We start from the raw sequence: 17,111 nt of genomic DNA on the forward strand, positions 1-17,111 counted from the left end.
CACTGTACAAATTGTTTCCCCGGGTCTAAACGGGACGTAGAACGATGCACTCATTCCTGCATGGCATTTAAAGACGTAGGAGAGAAATCTGTTCGCAGTAAATAGAAATTGCACGAGCACAAGGTAGTACGCTATGCAGGGTAGATATATCTCCTTTGATAACAAGTATTAATATAATGAAAAACGATTGTCCGATATTAAATTTTGAAAAAGAAACACGTAATAAAAATTGTTGGAAAATAATTAAAATGTCGTCGAAAGAATTATCGTAAATAACAGAATATACTTGGATGATAAGGTATGCTTCTTGAAGATAAAAGATTTCACCGCAGTTTTTTTCTTAAATCATTACTAGATTTTTATTGGAAAATATATATGAAGATAAAAGAGAGAGAGAGAGAGAGAGAGAGAGAGAGAGAGAGATATTTCTTCACAATTTTTTTTCTTAAATCATTGCTACATTTTATTGGAAAATATATATGAAGATAAAAGAGAGAGAGAGAGAGAGAGAGAGAGAGAGAGAGAGATATTTCTTCGCAATTTTTTTCTTAAATCATTGCTAAATTTTTGTTGGAAAATATATATGAAGATAAAAGAGAGAGAGAGAGAGAGAGAGAGAGAGAGAGAGATTTCTCCGCAATTTTTTTCCTTAAATTGTTGCTAGATTTTTATTGGAAAATACATGTGAAGATAAAAGATTTCTCCGCAATTTTTGTCTTAAATTATTGCTACAATATCTATAAACTGATTGTATCTTGATATCTTGGTTCGGTCTGCATATGCCAAATTATGCGGTTGCGTAAACAGAGGAAACATTAAACCGCTGCACGCGTACTCTATTTCGTATAACGAGCGGGCGATAATTGTTCCATTTTCTGAATTAGCTCGATTTCACGGTTTAACGTGTGTACCCATTGGTGTATCGGCCGATCTCTGGAAATGCGCAATTTCGCAATCACATCGTAACTTCTTCCCTGTGCCACTCATTTGTCACAGCTCTGTGATAAATCGAACAAGAAATATGCTCACGTATGACATCGCGATAAGTCCCTTTTGATGGATTGCCGCCGCACTCATATCAGTGCATTTGATACACGTGCACCGAATCTCGAAAGGTATGTCGCCGCCGCATGCCCCGTTCGCATTCGACAAATTATTTTATTTCAGATAAGCTTAAAGGCCCCCCTAAGCCGGAGTCCGATTTAGCGGATACGAGTCATTAAATTAGTTCCAATACAAACACCGTGCACGCCCAGCACGCCGTTCACATCGATAATTGCCGTCCACCGAGAGAAGTTCGATCTACGAGCGATGTAACGCAGCGCAGCGACAAGCTTTAAACGGAGCGTGCAATAAAACTGTAAAGTGCTGGAAAAGCTTCAAAATGGGCGAGCGAAAAAGCAATGGCGCGGGCGTAACCAAAGATTCCGAAACGAAAAGGGGGGAATGAAATAAAAATAGGTAAAAGTAAAGAAGATAAAAAGGAAGGACGTAGAAGAGAAAAAGCGAAAAAGGAAAAATAAAAAATAGTAGATAAAATGACAGGAAAAATAAGGAACAGAAGAACTAAAAAGAGACGGAGAGAAGGACGGCGACAGAGATCGACGTTGTTTGAAATGATGGGTGAACTTCTTCTTTAAGTTCATCTACGGGAAGGCTTCGTAAACCTTGGCTACGTCACTGGCGGAAAATATACCGAATGGGAAACGTCGTACGACGAATCGTGCCAGAGCAATCGTAGTTTTCCGCGATGCAATCTTTTATACCTTACGCGCGCTTGACGGCGATACTCAACGACGCTTTCCCGACTCTCATATTCTCGACGACATTTTTCTGCCATTCCCTTGAGAACTTTGTTCCGCGTAGCTCCGAAATTTCGCGCGCCGAAGTTCACGTATATACAATTCCAATGGCAATCCGGACACGATTTTAAAACCAGTTTTATTTCTTTATCGATTTTACAATATATCGTATAACGATTATGAAAGCCAATTATAGTTCTTCGGAACAATATTCATGCTCTGTAGAGCTGCAATAATTTTCAATATCGCCTCTGCAGCTCTCCGAGTTTAATGCTAGTCAACTTTTTAACGGCACTCGTGAAATTTACCGCGGAGATTTGCTGCAAAGGTCATCCTAACTTATTCGAGAGAATTTATAATCGGATTAAATCGCGTATTGTTATATCGCGCTTCTTACAGTTCTACAATTAATATAATTAGCTTACTTAGTTACATGAATTATATTCCGGGCTCGTTACGCACGCAATGTCTGAAGCGCGTACAATGAAACAGAGGATACAATCCATTAAGCTCATATCTTTTATTTTCCAGATTTACGGAAATAAACTTTCGCTTGATCATCGTTGCGCATTTTAACGGGGATGAATTTATTCACGGGATTCAATATATCGATCAAACATCCGCTTTATCAGAATTTCCTTATCCGCGAGTGAAAAAGAAAGACAAACGTTCTTGTAGAACTACAACGGGGATTTCTCTAGCACCGAGATTTATTTCCGTCTTTAAGGTCCTCTGATCCCGCCGGAGACACGACATGCCACGCAATGTTCCCCATTTAGATAATGTAATTCGGGATGTATGATAGCTGAACGCAGCATTGTTTCTTAAAAATAAAACATCACCGAGACGCTTAGAGAAAATTTTATTTCGCGGACGGATTAGTTTGACACTGAAAATATACTCTCATTTATCAAAGCTTTATAGTATTTTTTTTAGAATATGGAACGGTATACTTGTTCAAAAAATTGTTAAAAAAGCATTATTCATTATCTTGCCAAATGCAATACGCTTGACCGCTCTCGGCAAATGATTTATCTTTCTATCCGCTTTCTCGCTTATTTGATCTTTCATCTCTCCCACTCTCTCTCGCACGGCAGTTAACTTCACTCGACAACTCTCGGGTCAAGTGGGATAATTGAGATCCTTGCATAAATGGGACAATGCAATGATTTTCTAATGATAAATTTAGTAGATGTCATTCCCCAAAGAGTTTTTAATGGCTATTAAATGAAAACTTAGCATCTCTAACCGATAAAAAATTTTGGAATGGAAAATAATTATGAATTTAACTTTCCTTAAAAAGATACAAAAATTTTTAACACATCCTGCATAATCTACGTTCGTATCAATGGAATATATGAAAAGATTTTGTGCGTCCAATTTGACGCGTCGCATCTACTTTAAAACCTTCTCGGGTCAACGCTATAATGGACATCTCATTTATCATTATAAGGTCGACTATAATGGATGCCCCTGGATCTTTCCTCTAATTTTATCACTGAGAACTCACCGGCGTCGTCCCATTTATATACCCGCTCAATTATCCCGTGTGACCTCAATCGTTATACAGTCCAGACGGTGGACCGCCCAGTCCGACGGTATCCTCGCACTCGGTGCAAAGCCCGGCGCAGCCGACGCCGGCGCCCGCGCCGCGATGGCCCTTGAAGCCGGGCGTGCTGGTGCACATCAATCGAACTCACAGCCTGCGATCCGGCCTGAGCGTTCGCGCGAACGAGGCTAATCTACGTAACGAGCTAGTGGGCAAACATAACGACGAGCCGCTCAGGCAGAGCTTCCTCGACGAGACGTCGTTGTCGTCGTCGTCGATCGGCCGTAATCCGGCGCGGGCGGTATTCCGCCGCGGTAGGAAAGATCAAACCGCCCAGAGGACAGCCAGCATGACCAGTCTGAACGAGGACGGTATGCTCGCCCGGGCTAACAAGATAAAAGCTATGTTTGGCGTACAGCTCAAAGAGCAGGCCACCCTGCCCGGTATATCCAGAGAAAAGACAGGTAAGAGCAGTAGGAAAGGAGTCGAGGCTATTTGCCCGCGACTTTGCGACGTGTCGTCCGACGTTAACTCGTTTGTATTTGCAACTACTTGCTTGCTTGCCTGGAAGCACAGTCAACACAAACAAGATTTTCGAATTGATCTATTTTGGTACCTTAGAGCTATCTAAATGTGACTTTTAATTGTACAAAAAATTATATGATACACGCTTATGACAATGTAAGCTAGATACATGGTCTCGTACCAACGGATGCAAATATTTGTGAATACAAATGGGTGGGACAAACGGCTCTTCCACATCAAAAGTCAACCAAATGTACCTCTGACCTGTTCCACGTTCACGATGTTATAGTATTATTCCAACTTTTCAGTAAGCTAATAACGATCGTTTCATTGAAAATAACATAAAAACCTGAAAATATTATTGACTATATTAACATTTTTGCGTTAATGGAAAGTACGTGAGCATATATTTTTGTATTAAATTTATTATCTGTATTAAATTAATTTTATCTGTATTAAATTAATTTTTCTATATAATGACGCTTTTAAGATCTGATGGCTGTGTTATCAACTATAATAACAAGTATCTATAATAGGATGTTTTATCGATATCTTTGTTATACAAAATATGAATAATATTTATTCAGTTATATCTCGCCAATACTTCAGAGTATTGATTTTACCGTGCATTAGTTGAACCTCGTTCCACGTTATTTTCCACAATTTTTTTTATGTTTAGCTGTGTCTCTCGTCATTACCCGTAACCCGTAACTTTTCTTTCTCGACTTTTTACATGCTTTTATGTTAACATTAACATTTCAGTTAATGAAAACATCGCCGTGTTACATGGAAAGTACGTGGTGCGTGTTTTCTACATACGTCGCAGACGACTTTGAAGCCTCATTAAGCACACAGCTGCGTATGTGGCATGTAATTAACCTTCTAACTTTTCCACGCTGGTACCGGCAGGAACTTCATGTTCCAAGGGATGTTCAACCTTACAATTAGTACATCTCGAACGATGCTCATTCAAAAGCTTTACTGTTATTAGCTAGTCTATAAATTAAAAATAAAAATGTTCAAAAACAAAATTTTAATACACAGTGCATACTAGGATTAAATCTACTGTGTTAACAAGTAGGTGTTTTAGTCAAAAAGTACACATTAAATATCATGTCATTCTAAATTTAATACAAAAATATATGCTCACGTACTTTCCATTAACGCAAAAATGTTAATATAGTCAATGATATTTTCAGGTTTTTATATTATTTTCTAATATTAAGTACCTTTTAGCACGGATTTTATTAAAATAATTTATCATTTTTGTATGCTCTAAAAAAGGCTGTTAAATGTTTTTCTCATGTCTCTTTATTTCTTTGTTAAATGTACAATCAGATTTTTTTTATTTATTTGTATTTAATGTGCAATATAATTTTCTAAAAGTAGAGAGAAATCATAAACTGAAGTCATAAAAACAAATGTCTCTATATTTCCTAGACACAGACGCACGCACAATTTAAAAATTTTACATATAAAGTGTTCCATTTTAAATTACAAGAGAAATATGAAACACATTAATTTTAAGAACATCATATAATCTAAGTCTCGTTTTAGCCTTTTCATGTGATTGCTTTTTGACAACCTTACAATTTGATATAAATATTCCATTTATTCTTTATGTATTCTTTAATATACGCGGTAACTTATGTTTGCTTAAGCTGTCGCATGAGAGGAGGCTTTATGTGTTTGATATCGCTTGTTGTTGATATGTTTCTTAGCTGTGACTTACAAGAGAATTGTACCGCGGCAGCGGATATTGCACGGCGTGGAACCATCCTACGAGCCAAATCGTGGCAACGTGTCTCGTAAGCGAAAGAAACCCGGAGCAGGTATGCATAAAAATAATATTTATACACAACGTGCATGCTTGCAACTTGATTTGCTCGCCTAATACTTTGACTTAAAATCCTTCCCAACCCTTTTCCTTTTTTGGCAAGATTTCTTCTTTTTTTTTTTTAATTATGTGGTACTTTATGGCTGTACACGTAAAAATACACATACATCACCGGACAGAAAAAAGGATATACGGAAAACAGAGATAACACAAACATACGCGCGAATGCCGCAGTTAGTGTACTGTACGCAATAGAAGGATATTTAGCTATAGGTGATAACACACGTCGCACGCAAGAATTCATAGTTCCGCATAAAGTACACACGGCAATCGGCCACATAAATTTCACTTATCACACAACAACTATTAATCACAGATGTTATCGATTTTCTGATTTATACCGTAGCCTATAATTCCGCGCGTTTCTTCTGCGGTAACGTTCATCGCGATATTGTTCTCGATCTTTTTCACATGATCAAAACTACATAAATTCTCTTATCATGCGCAACGTCAAAATCCTTTGTACAAGAGGATTTTGTTGATGAGTAGATATGTGATAATTATTTATCAACTACACACGCTACACGACATTATCATTCTGCTGCGTGTCGATATGTTTCCAGTGAACATCGTGATTATAGTAATAAGAAAAAATAGAAATATGAATTAAAAATTTAAGAATAAATTATAGAAAGTGCATTAATTACAATTGATTGCTCAGACTTTGTTAATCTCGTGTCTACATTGTGGAATCCAATCCGGAATTCCATTCCGTTTGGGGCTTTACGATTATCTCGTTACACTGTTCTATCTTTTATACTTTTTTTCTTACTAGTAGAAGCTCATCGTTTGATTGGATTAAGTCGGAATGTTTTGGTGGAACACAGTTTCTGTGGATCGTCGGGTTTACCATCGTCGTCGACAATCTACCTTGCGACAATTTATGCAACGTTACTGACGTTTCTTTTTTTTTGCAATTGCAGATCCCAATCAAGCCGCGAATAACAATCATGTGAACAGCGTGTCGGAAGTTCTTCCCGACTCCGGAACAAAGACGTTCTACGAAAATTTACCTTTCCACGGGATCCAAGCGCCACCTAACAAGGTTAGTATAATTTCATTATTTTATTTAAAAAAAAAAACAGACAGCACTTTATCAAACCGCATGAGCTATACTCGATTTGCAACTCGCATATTATCGTGATTATTGAAAAAATAACGATGGCAAACGTGTCAGTCGCAAAAAATCAATCTGCAATATTATCAGATATTAAAATTAGATATCAACATTCTTTGAATTAAAACGCAAGAAAAAAGAAACATTTTAATTCAAGAACACCATCTTCGATATTTAACTGATCCTTTGTCTGACTCTCGTCTTGAATTGTGCTGGAGGAACGGCACGATTCGAGAGAATCGCATTGAGCGAGCTCGATCTCGAGCGAGAGGACTGATACCCTCTCGATGCATTTCCACCAGTTAGCCAAGTTTCGTGAACAGTTCGTCGATTAACGGTATCCCTTTCTGACCAAATACATTCGAGAGGTGATAGCAAGTGAAATGCGGTGGAAGGCCAAGAGGGTAGATATTAGCGCGACCCTTCAACCGTGCAACCCCTTCGCCTATCGAAGACCCTCTCGGCACTTAGGAGTGCCTTACTGCTCCGACATACGGTACCTCCGTATTGCTCGTGCTTCACTTTGTAAGAGTTACCGAACTCAGCTACCGAAACCCCGTTCAATCCTTATAATGGCTATAATATTACTTCTCAGTATAACTTTCCGAATCATCATTTCGCAATTAAGAGGCCGTATAGCTAGTCCTCGAGCTCATGATATTCCGCTCGCCTTATCGAACTACCGCGCGAATGCATCCGTCATCCCCCTCCCTTTTCACGAGTCCGCCCACTTCGTTGCCGTCTGTTATCGCGGTTAATTGATTCGTCGAGCAGACGAAATTAAATAATTAATTTCACCATTTCACAACTGACTTCCTTTTCTGTTTGCGTTTGAATAATTCGAGTCGGAAGTCTTTTACGTACCAGAAGAGCCGTGAAATTTTCCGAGATAATGGACTTTACGACAAGTCATATGCACACGAAGCGATTATACAAAGAGATATCTCAATAGCTAGAACTTATTGTTACACGTGAAATTCCTGCATACGTATATAGAAAAAAATTGTATGTAAAACAACGAGAGCGAGAGCACTTTATTCTTTGTACTGGTATACTCTTAGCATTATGTGAGTTATTATTATCTAACGTAAGCCTCTTCTGCCTTACAAACGTATCGGATTACATTGTGTAGATTACAATGCAAATTTTAACCGTCTCAAGCAACCTCAATGCATCGCGTTCCTATTGAGCGCAAAATGTGTATCTTAAATCGTCAAGTCTTCTACAAAGGATATTCTACTTCTCGTAGCATCAATTCGGCTCAACGAGGATTATGAATTCTTTGTATCCGTATTCACCAAGATGACAATGCCAAATCGACGTCATATCCCGACGAAGAGAGAACGCAATTCTCTACAATATATAACTATATATTTTATGTGTTTATATATTTGAAAGGATTTCAATTTCTCTAACCGCATATTTATGCATTTCGAATTACATCGTAATATTCATATTGAGATAAATTAATGGGGAGTAATTAATGGTGGCGACTGACAATTTACCGTCATTATCTTGCAATAACAAATATACAATCGTTGCTCGTCAATCTAGTTGCAAATTTGAGGTTCGTAATCGCACCGCTTTTAGCAATAATCGTACAAAACCGATGTTGCTGAAATGCATGTGTTGAGTGAAACATTGATTCATTCGGTATATCATCAAAGCGTTTTATTCGTGTAAAACCTTATAACGATATTCTGCACGCAGGAAAATAACTGAGGATCAAAACCAAAATGTTTTCATTAAAATTAATACACACGCTTCTCTGAAATGTGTTTTATATCGACGCATTGATCAGTTTGTTTTTTTTTTTCTTTAGCCTTTAAGTACTTTTTATTAATTACTCAAATATTTTCGCACTTCGCACTGGCTGCCTTTACTTTACTGCTTGTTACGTAATTTCGTGCAATATATCCGTAAAATTGTGCAATAATCATTCTATCGATTGTCTTACAGATAATTGCAAAACGATAATTTAACAGTTTGATAAAATCGCGGGGATAATTTGCCAATGAGAAGTAAACGAAATTGTATTAATTCTTAGCAAGTAAGTGGCTATGCTATTAATTCTTTTGCGTTGCCTCGATACATTTTTTTGCGAATTCCCGGATACTTTTACTAGCTATTAGGAAGTCTCATAGCCCAATCGATATACCGGAAAAAAAGAGCACCGTTGTGGACAGGTAATTCAGTGCTGTGCGAGTGTAACAAGTATTGCTACTTTGGCAGAAATAAATTCACTCTGTGTACGCTTTTTTTCTTCTTATCTTTACTCGTGCTCACACTAACGTTTTCTAGGAAAAGCAATTGTTGCAATGAGTTTCCAATAAATTGTGTTTTACCATAAAACTACACGAATAACTGCGTGATTTTATTTTCATCGAAACCGACGGTTTTGTGTCGATTAACGTTCGAATTGGCTGTCAGCATTTAATGAAAAATAACGTTGACGCCACTTGCATTCCTCGTTCGAGAATGTAATCGTAATGAGATCGCAGCGTTTTGTCGCATATTCGATATTTGCTGTAAAAAGTAGCGGTAGATTATTTCAGTCTAATAAAGTGGAGTTAAAAAAGAGCGTTAAGAGTGCAACGCGGTTGTTGGTGCGTAAGTTGTCAGATTAATAGTATTTTATTTCAAATTTAACAATGCATAGTGATACGAACGTTTCGGCTCCGCTTTGGGCCATCTTCAGCATTGTAAAAAGAATTAATATAAACTTATAGTTATTTTCCATGCTCTCCGTTAAACCATAGATTAGTATTTCAAGATTGGAAAGTAAAAAGTCATATAGTGTATTACCATTTTAATATTTTTACCGTTATTATTTATTTATTTATTTATTTTACTGTTTTGACCTATCATAATAATGACTTTTTTTTACTCTACTATTTATTATTCAACCTCCTTCAGTTGCTGTTCGTTAGCCGTTTCCATAGTTTTTATCTTATATTTTTTACCGTCTTCGATAGTAATATTTTTATAATTTATAAATTGCTTTTTTATCACGTATGACCAAATGATGTAATCTTCTACCACATCTTTAATTTCACACTCACGTTCTGTGGTGAACTAACTTTGATTTCTTTAAATTCAATTTCTAGCCATTGATTGAGTTTGATCATATTACAGACATTTAATCATTTAATCTAATTATACGCTAACTTTCCAACATGAAATTATATGGCTTTTTGACTTTTCAATCTTGAAGCACTCATCTGTGGCTTAAAGAGAGTATGAGAAATACTTAACTCTATAAGTTTATATTAATTTTCTTTTGAGACATTGCTGAAGGTGGCTCAAAACGGAGCCAAAATGTCCATATCACTAAGCATTGTTAATCTTAAATAAAATACTATTAATCTGGTAATTTATGCACCAACAACTGGATACTCTCAATGCCCTTTTTAACTTTATTGGTTTATCGAGAGTTCTAAGTTAGTTCTCTCTTTTCATTTATTTCAATCTATTTCATTACTAAACAATAAAATTAATTTAATATCGCTGAAATCGACTATTCGTATAGATTGTCGTAAGAGTACTGAATTTATCTAAACCTATTAAAAATTCGGCTAAGATTGTGAATAAATAATTTTGTATTGAAAATTGTATTGAATTCAGTAAAAATAATAATTGTAGTTTATGTCCTCCAATCAATGAATTACATGAGATGAGCTAGAAATAAAATATCATAGATTCTGTAATTTCTGAGGCAGTAAATAATAGATGCTAGATATCTGCTGATACAGTTACGTGCATATTATAATTTTTAGCTCTCACAATCGCCTTTTGCGTAAATCTAGAGTTGAACTGTGAATTCTGACTTCTAACAGACCATTCTGTAACCTTCAATTATACCGGGCTAACTTTGTTTGACGGAAAATATCTCCTATTCGATATCACAAACATTCATAAACGCAAAGCTCATTTTGGCAAGCGCGCCGAGCGAAATTAGCCGAATCGGTTTACCTAATTCGCTAGTATTCACAATCCGCGCGCAATTCGAATCAATCAACGTATAATTCAATGAGAGGCAATAAGCACTGTTGCTGGCATGGGCCACTCGATAATCAAGGCCCGATGCCCGGTGGATGATTGTCCTAAACGTATCGACAATAGGGCTCGCCATTTTCCAAGTGTTGCCACGTTATATTTCAGTTAACTGTGATTACTTTAAACGGTATTGCTGGAAGAAATTTCAACCATTTGTTAATTTTTATCGACGTGACAAAATTTCGATTTGGAATTGCAGGAATTGTTATCAGGTAAAATTAGAAAAAAATATGAATATTACACTTTCTCTGTTCAGTCGTAAACTCGTCATAACTTAATAAATCGTATAATCTAATAACTTTTTTTGGCGTAACAGAAATGGGAGAAAATTGTGTTAGGAATAATCGATACATAACAATAATCTTATTCTAAAAAGTCCTCCAATAGTTCACGACTCAATGTCTATCAATCGCTATTTGTCGTCGCGGAACGTAATATTGTTACAATCGCGAACCTCGTCGAAATGTCGTTATCAAGTGCATAACGTTAGAATAACTTTCTCTTAATCACTACAAGGAAGCGACGTAACTGTATCAGTGGTACTCGTGCAAAATGCCAATAGCGACTCAGAAATTGACATAAATTGCCTCCTTATGTCCTACGGCGAGGAAACGCCGTATATTCCAGGCAATCTACTACTATGAAGCCGACTTCACCGTCGCTAATTAAATCATCGCGATCGCCGAAACGTCATTACCCGCGGGGATAAGGGGCCGTCGGTGCCGACGATGTGCGATAATCGAACGTTAATCAACACTAGAGCCAAAGCAAAACAAACTGAACCGAAGGCCAAAGGATTATGTGTGTATATGCGAGTGGTGGCCGCTGGCTGCGTTTTGTTTTAGTTGGTTACTCCTAAGTTTGCCCGAGTTTCGGCTTTGCATGGCACGTTGCATTCCATCACGACCTCGCCGTGTTCCTCGCGGCCACCCAGCAGAGCTGTCAGTCTCTGCGACGGCAGTTCCGGCTACGAGTCGACCATGAGCCACCTGGGGCCCCACTACAACGTCTACAACGTGCCCAGGAGCAATTCGCCGGTGCTTAAGTACAACACCCTGAAGCCGCGGCGGCGCAAGCAGAAGCACTCGCAGCAGTTTTACTCGTTGCGGCTCTGCCGCCGGCACGAGAACATCCGCAGGAAGTACGAGCTATACGCGATACCGATCTATAAGACGTGTCCGCACAGGAGCGACAGCACGGCGACAATCGCGACGATCGTCCGGTCGATGGAGGACGCGCCGTCCCTGACCCTGAGCCAGGCGTCGGCATCGATCAGCCTGACGAGCCGATCGGCGCCGGCGACGCCGATACCGCCGCCGTCACCGTCGGCGCCGCCGATACCAGCGCCGAGGACGCCGAAAAAAACCGATCCGTCCAAACACACCTACCAAAATGTCCCTCCCCCCGTTTTTCCGCCGAAAAACGCTTCGTTGCCTAAGCTTAAGGTTTGTCGACTACTGATGATCTATGATAAGATCCCCCCGCATCCGATGACGCTCGTGGACGTTGCCATGGGCGAGCTTTTCGCTGACCGTTTTTCGATCGATCCTATCGCCATTGGCTCGTATTGTCGAGTACTTCTTCACTGATCTTAATATTAATAATCGTGATTTTTATGCCATTATGCCAGTCAGATTTTTAAATACATTTCGCATCGATTTATAATTTTGTTAAATATTTCCTTCCATTTGCACTTCTGTGACCATAAATACTTGTTGTTAGTAAGAAACATGACGAATATAAGAGATAGAATTGAAGAGGAAAAATATATATATAGGAGTACAGAAAGGATGTGTTGAATTCAATATTTCTAGAAGCTTTGATGCAAGTTATTTTGATATACAAGGCTTTCTCAGCGGTGTATTTCATCAAGTATTGCGGCTGCAACACAATGCTCTTTATAGCCACGGTATAACGACCGTTACTTCAGAACTCGTGAAGAGAATGTATATAAAATGATGGGAAGGAATATATAAAGCATACTTATGTAAATGTATTTTGATCTGAAATACTAAGTGTGATGCAAAGAGACATTAAATTCGATTTAATTTATACTGATCTCTGTCACATAGTTTGACGGACACAACACAACAAATTTTATTAGTCAGAATTTTATTAGTCTAATTGTAAGAATCAACTTCTCGCTTCAAATATCATACAACATAATATAAACTTTATTATTTTCTTCTATGTTATTTAAATCGCTGTTAGTTTATTAGGTATTAATATCTAATTAATTAGAGATGAAGAAATTTTGAGCAATGAAACAAAACAGCTTGTTAAAATTAATAATAATTGTCATTTAATTATAAATGAAATACAAAATTCGTGATAAAAGACCATATCCAATTACGCAATACTAAAACCGCACAGGAACCATCTATCTATAGTCAGTTTATAATTAGCCTTCAAACCATATTATTTCATTTAGATTAACTTGTTTTCCGATAAAATTAGAAAACAAAATTGTTTTTACTGTTAGTATACTAATGATATTTATCATAATTTTAGCAACCTTTACGATTCACTCATTTAAAATCTAAGGATTTTATATTATTCATTTTATTTGTAGAAGCTTGTAGATTTCGCATACAATTGTCATATAATTGTTTGTTGTACTACCAATTTTAATTTGTCATAGTAGTCACGCTATATGTATAATATGTAGTCTGTGATAGAAAACATTCCTCCATCTAGCTGTTCCCTTATCATTGCATCTTTATTACAGCAATTTGATTATAATCTGATTTCCTTAAGGCTACGAACTATAATGAACTCGTAGCGACTTTACGAGCACCATTCACGGCATTTTACCGATTCTCACATCTCGGGAACGCGATTACTCTTGTAACTCTCTTAATCGAACTTTATAACTAATCGCTAAAGTTGCCATATGCGATCGGTGTAAAGCGGCAACGTCCAACGAGCGAGACATCAATCCATTCCCTCTTAAGCACCGAAGTAACATTAGCATCTCGCGCCTACTGCATGAGTACGATTTACGTGTCCGTAATAGATATAAAACAGCAGCTTCTCTCAAGCAAGTAGGAGGTAGAGTTGCTGGAAGCCGAGTTATAATCGGAAATCATATTTTCCCTGCTAAGCTGGATCCGGGCATCTATGTAGCGACCGCCCTTGTGCATGTTGGCCGCGCGTCAAGTAAGTTTCCACTGTCACACACGCTTAACCAATCACACGAGCTCTTTATTGTTTTTCGAACACCGATAAACCTGGGATATTACTTCGAGGTTTGCGATCATTTCATTGACGTGTCTGTCTTCTCTTGTTTTCACTTACAATATAAAAGATTCACAGCGCGACTCTGCAACGGAAATATCTCTCTTCACTTCTCGATCTGCAGCATGAACCTTGCACAATACCTTTATCACTGTATCAGATATATAGGTAAACCAATAAACACTGTCAACAAGAATTTTTCGAGCGTGCGATAAATATTCGAAAAGTCTATCATGCAGACAATAATTTATAAATCCTTTATGCCTTAAAGTATGAACACCAGAAGTTCTATTTTGTTTAAACGTGTTGTATTTGCACATCAAATTTTCTATGTAAAATCCCGTGCATCTATTGATAAAATATATGTGTGATAGAGATTTTAGATATACATATATTATATTACATACACATTAAACTCTATATATATGCTCCATATTTCACGCAACACGTTGTGATGTACAGATTTGTACAGAACTTTTTCCCCGATATTAAGAAACCGAGAAGTAATATCTCAGATTCCAACCGTCCGATTTTCTCATGCACACGTCTACGTCGCGTTAACCACTCGCGCGTCCCCCGAATTGCCTGGTTCCAATTACTAACCGTACCTGTTGCAGACCGACAGCCTATACAACTACAAAGAACACTACCAGCAGCAGCATCGGCAGGAGATGCAGCAGTACAGCTACCCCTTACCGAGCAACAGTTCGAACCAACTAACACTGCCACTAACGCGCAGCCTCTACCATTCCTCGATAGCTAGTCCCCTGCAGACCTCCCTCGTCCACACTAACAACAGCCGGCCGTCCACCCTGATGCACCACGAGGCCGCCACCATTGGCAATCACTTGCCTGCGGTGCATCGGGACGAGGAGCAGCAGCAGCAGCAGCAGCAACAGCAGCAGACAAATTACGGCAATCACGACGCGAGACAATCGTCGACGCGTCGGCACGCGACGAATCGGCGGAACGAGCGTAATCGGAAGTACCGGAAGCACGAGCGTACGTCGAGCGATCGGAGCAAGTCGAAGCAGAGCCGGCAAAGGGACAGAGACTCTTCTTCGCGGCGTAGCAACGCTTCCTTTGTCGACACCCCCGATTGCGAGACCAGCTTCCATCAGATCCCGGATCTGGGCGTGCCCGAAACGATGTACAAGATCTCGTATCCGCATTACTACGAGGACGACATCGCGGAGTGCTCCACCGACTATCACAAACCAAACTCGGCGCTGGCGCGTCGGCAACAGCAGCAGCAGCAGCCGCCGCCGCTCTGGGAACACCAGTCGAATCGCTGCACCAACAGCAATAACACGCCTCAATTCCCATCGGACGCGGGCGACGCGAAAAATCGCAGCAAAACGTCGAAGACGAGGCTCGGCGACACCCGCAGCATATCATCCGCGCCCACGATAATGCAGTATGCCGAGTTTCACTTCCGGGATGTCGGTCAGGAGATCGATGTCTAAAGGTTAGTCATCCCGAATCTCTGCTGATGCACAACGGCACGGATGTTCTTTCGAAGAACGCGGGCGATCACATTTTTTTCCCCCCAAGGAATGTCGTATAGCAATTTGTTTAAGGCCCCGAGGCTCGGTACACGCTATTACGTCTTAAAGGTAACGCACCCGCGCGTGTCAAACACAGATTTCTTTAAGATGTTCCTCTACGTACGTCGTATTCAAAGGTAGGGTAATAAATTAATATGCTTTCCTTTCATTTTCTCTTCTACACTATTTACTTTGCCAATTATCCTTTGCCACGTATCCTTCTACAATTCTAATATCTTGACTTTTTTTAATTTTGATCTGTAGCTGCCCCATTGCTTTTGCATCGATTTATTTGCATTTGTTTGTTTTTCAGGTACGGTTTTATGATATTTTCCTCTTCTTGCATCTGAATTAATATTAATTCGACAACGCACGGCATATCAACTCCTGTCTATGCTTTGATAAATACGGAAGATTAATTGATATATCGTGGAAAAGATTGTGTAATTTACATGTTGTATAATTTTATATTGTTATAATGTAATTTATAATTTATTATATAACATTACCTTATAATAACATCGGACACACCCTTTTCAATATACGAATTGTTTGACGATACGCACAGCGTGGTTCGAAATGTTTCGAGATAGAAACGATAATATTATATGTATATTTATATACACGTATATGTAATTCTATTAGAATTCATTTTCGAGTTGAATACTATTCCCGCAATTTCTTTTTAAATCCCCCGTGCGCTTTAAATCAATATAATACTATTAAACTTCATGCGTAAAACGATAATACTGAGCGACATAAAGCATTACTGCAAGCAGATAGATATTGTTTTCAATAATATTTAATTCAATCAAAGAAATATCCAATCCATAAAAAAAGCTATGTGTGTATTTCTACGAGTAATAAGAAACCGTTCAAATACGAAAGATTGAAATCGCGCATCAGTTTGAGCATCCCCATAAAACTTAAGTCCGACAATAGTACTACATCTGCGATCATACATATTATATTATATTGATTTGATTTATAAGAAGCAAATTATCCAATTTGATAAACGTAACCCAACGCAAAATATATAACAGCTAGGATATCCTAAATAGACTTGAGTAATAATATCAAGTTGGTGTTTTCTATCAAGTTTGAAACTATCGAACTTCAAGACATCCTAGATACGGATACACAATATATACTATACAGTATAGACTGCTGACGCAGTTTGCTTTGTTCTATTTCGTCGTGTGGTTACAGGCTCTACGCCGCAAACTTCTATAGGTAATGTCGAATTGTCGTAAATTTTATTTTTTTAAATAAAAAGCAGCAAGGAGCAGCACAATATTTACACATTATCTGAAATCTAAACAAGCTGATAGGAGGTTGTTGATAGAACGAATCGAGACGATTTGAAGGGAACATTTCATCT

The 17,111-nt window shown here is 38.3% G+C and overlaps 1 protein-coding gene across 3 annotated transcripts in view; it reads left to right on the forward strand.

Moving 5' to 3' along the window:
• Positions 1–17,111, forward strand: part of Nrm (neuromusculin) — a 159,287-nt gene that overhangs the window by 140,417 nt on the left and 1,759 nt on the right. The window contains exons 18-22 of one of the 3 annotated variants that reach the window (XM_071713190.1): positions 3,373–3,815; positions 5,598–5,708; positions 6,697–6,818; positions 11,792–12,391; positions 14,801–15,651. In XM_071713190.1, coding sequence (XP_071569291.1) covers positions 3,373–3,815; positions 5,598–5,708; positions 6,697–6,818; positions 11,792–12,391; positions 14,801–15,649 — 2,125 coding nt within the window. In that variant the 3' untranslated portion in view covers positions 15,650–15,651. The remainder of the gene's footprint in view (positions 1–3,372; positions 3,816–5,597; positions 5,709–6,696; positions 6,819–11,791; positions 12,392–14,800; positions 15,652–17,111) is intronic. The other 2 variants (XM_071713197.1, XM_071713202.1) reach the window with 2 other exon arrangements.

The sequence above is a fragment of the Temnothorax nylanderi genome, unplaced genomic scaffold (assembly GCF_030848795.1).
Source record: "Temnothorax nylanderi isolate EJ_2023f unplaced genomic scaffold, tnyl_v1.0 TNYL_tig0005_pilon, whole genome shotgun sequence".
Lineage (NCBI taxonomy): Eukaryota > Metazoa > Arthropoda > Insecta > Hymenoptera > Formicidae > Temnothorax > Temnothorax nylanderi.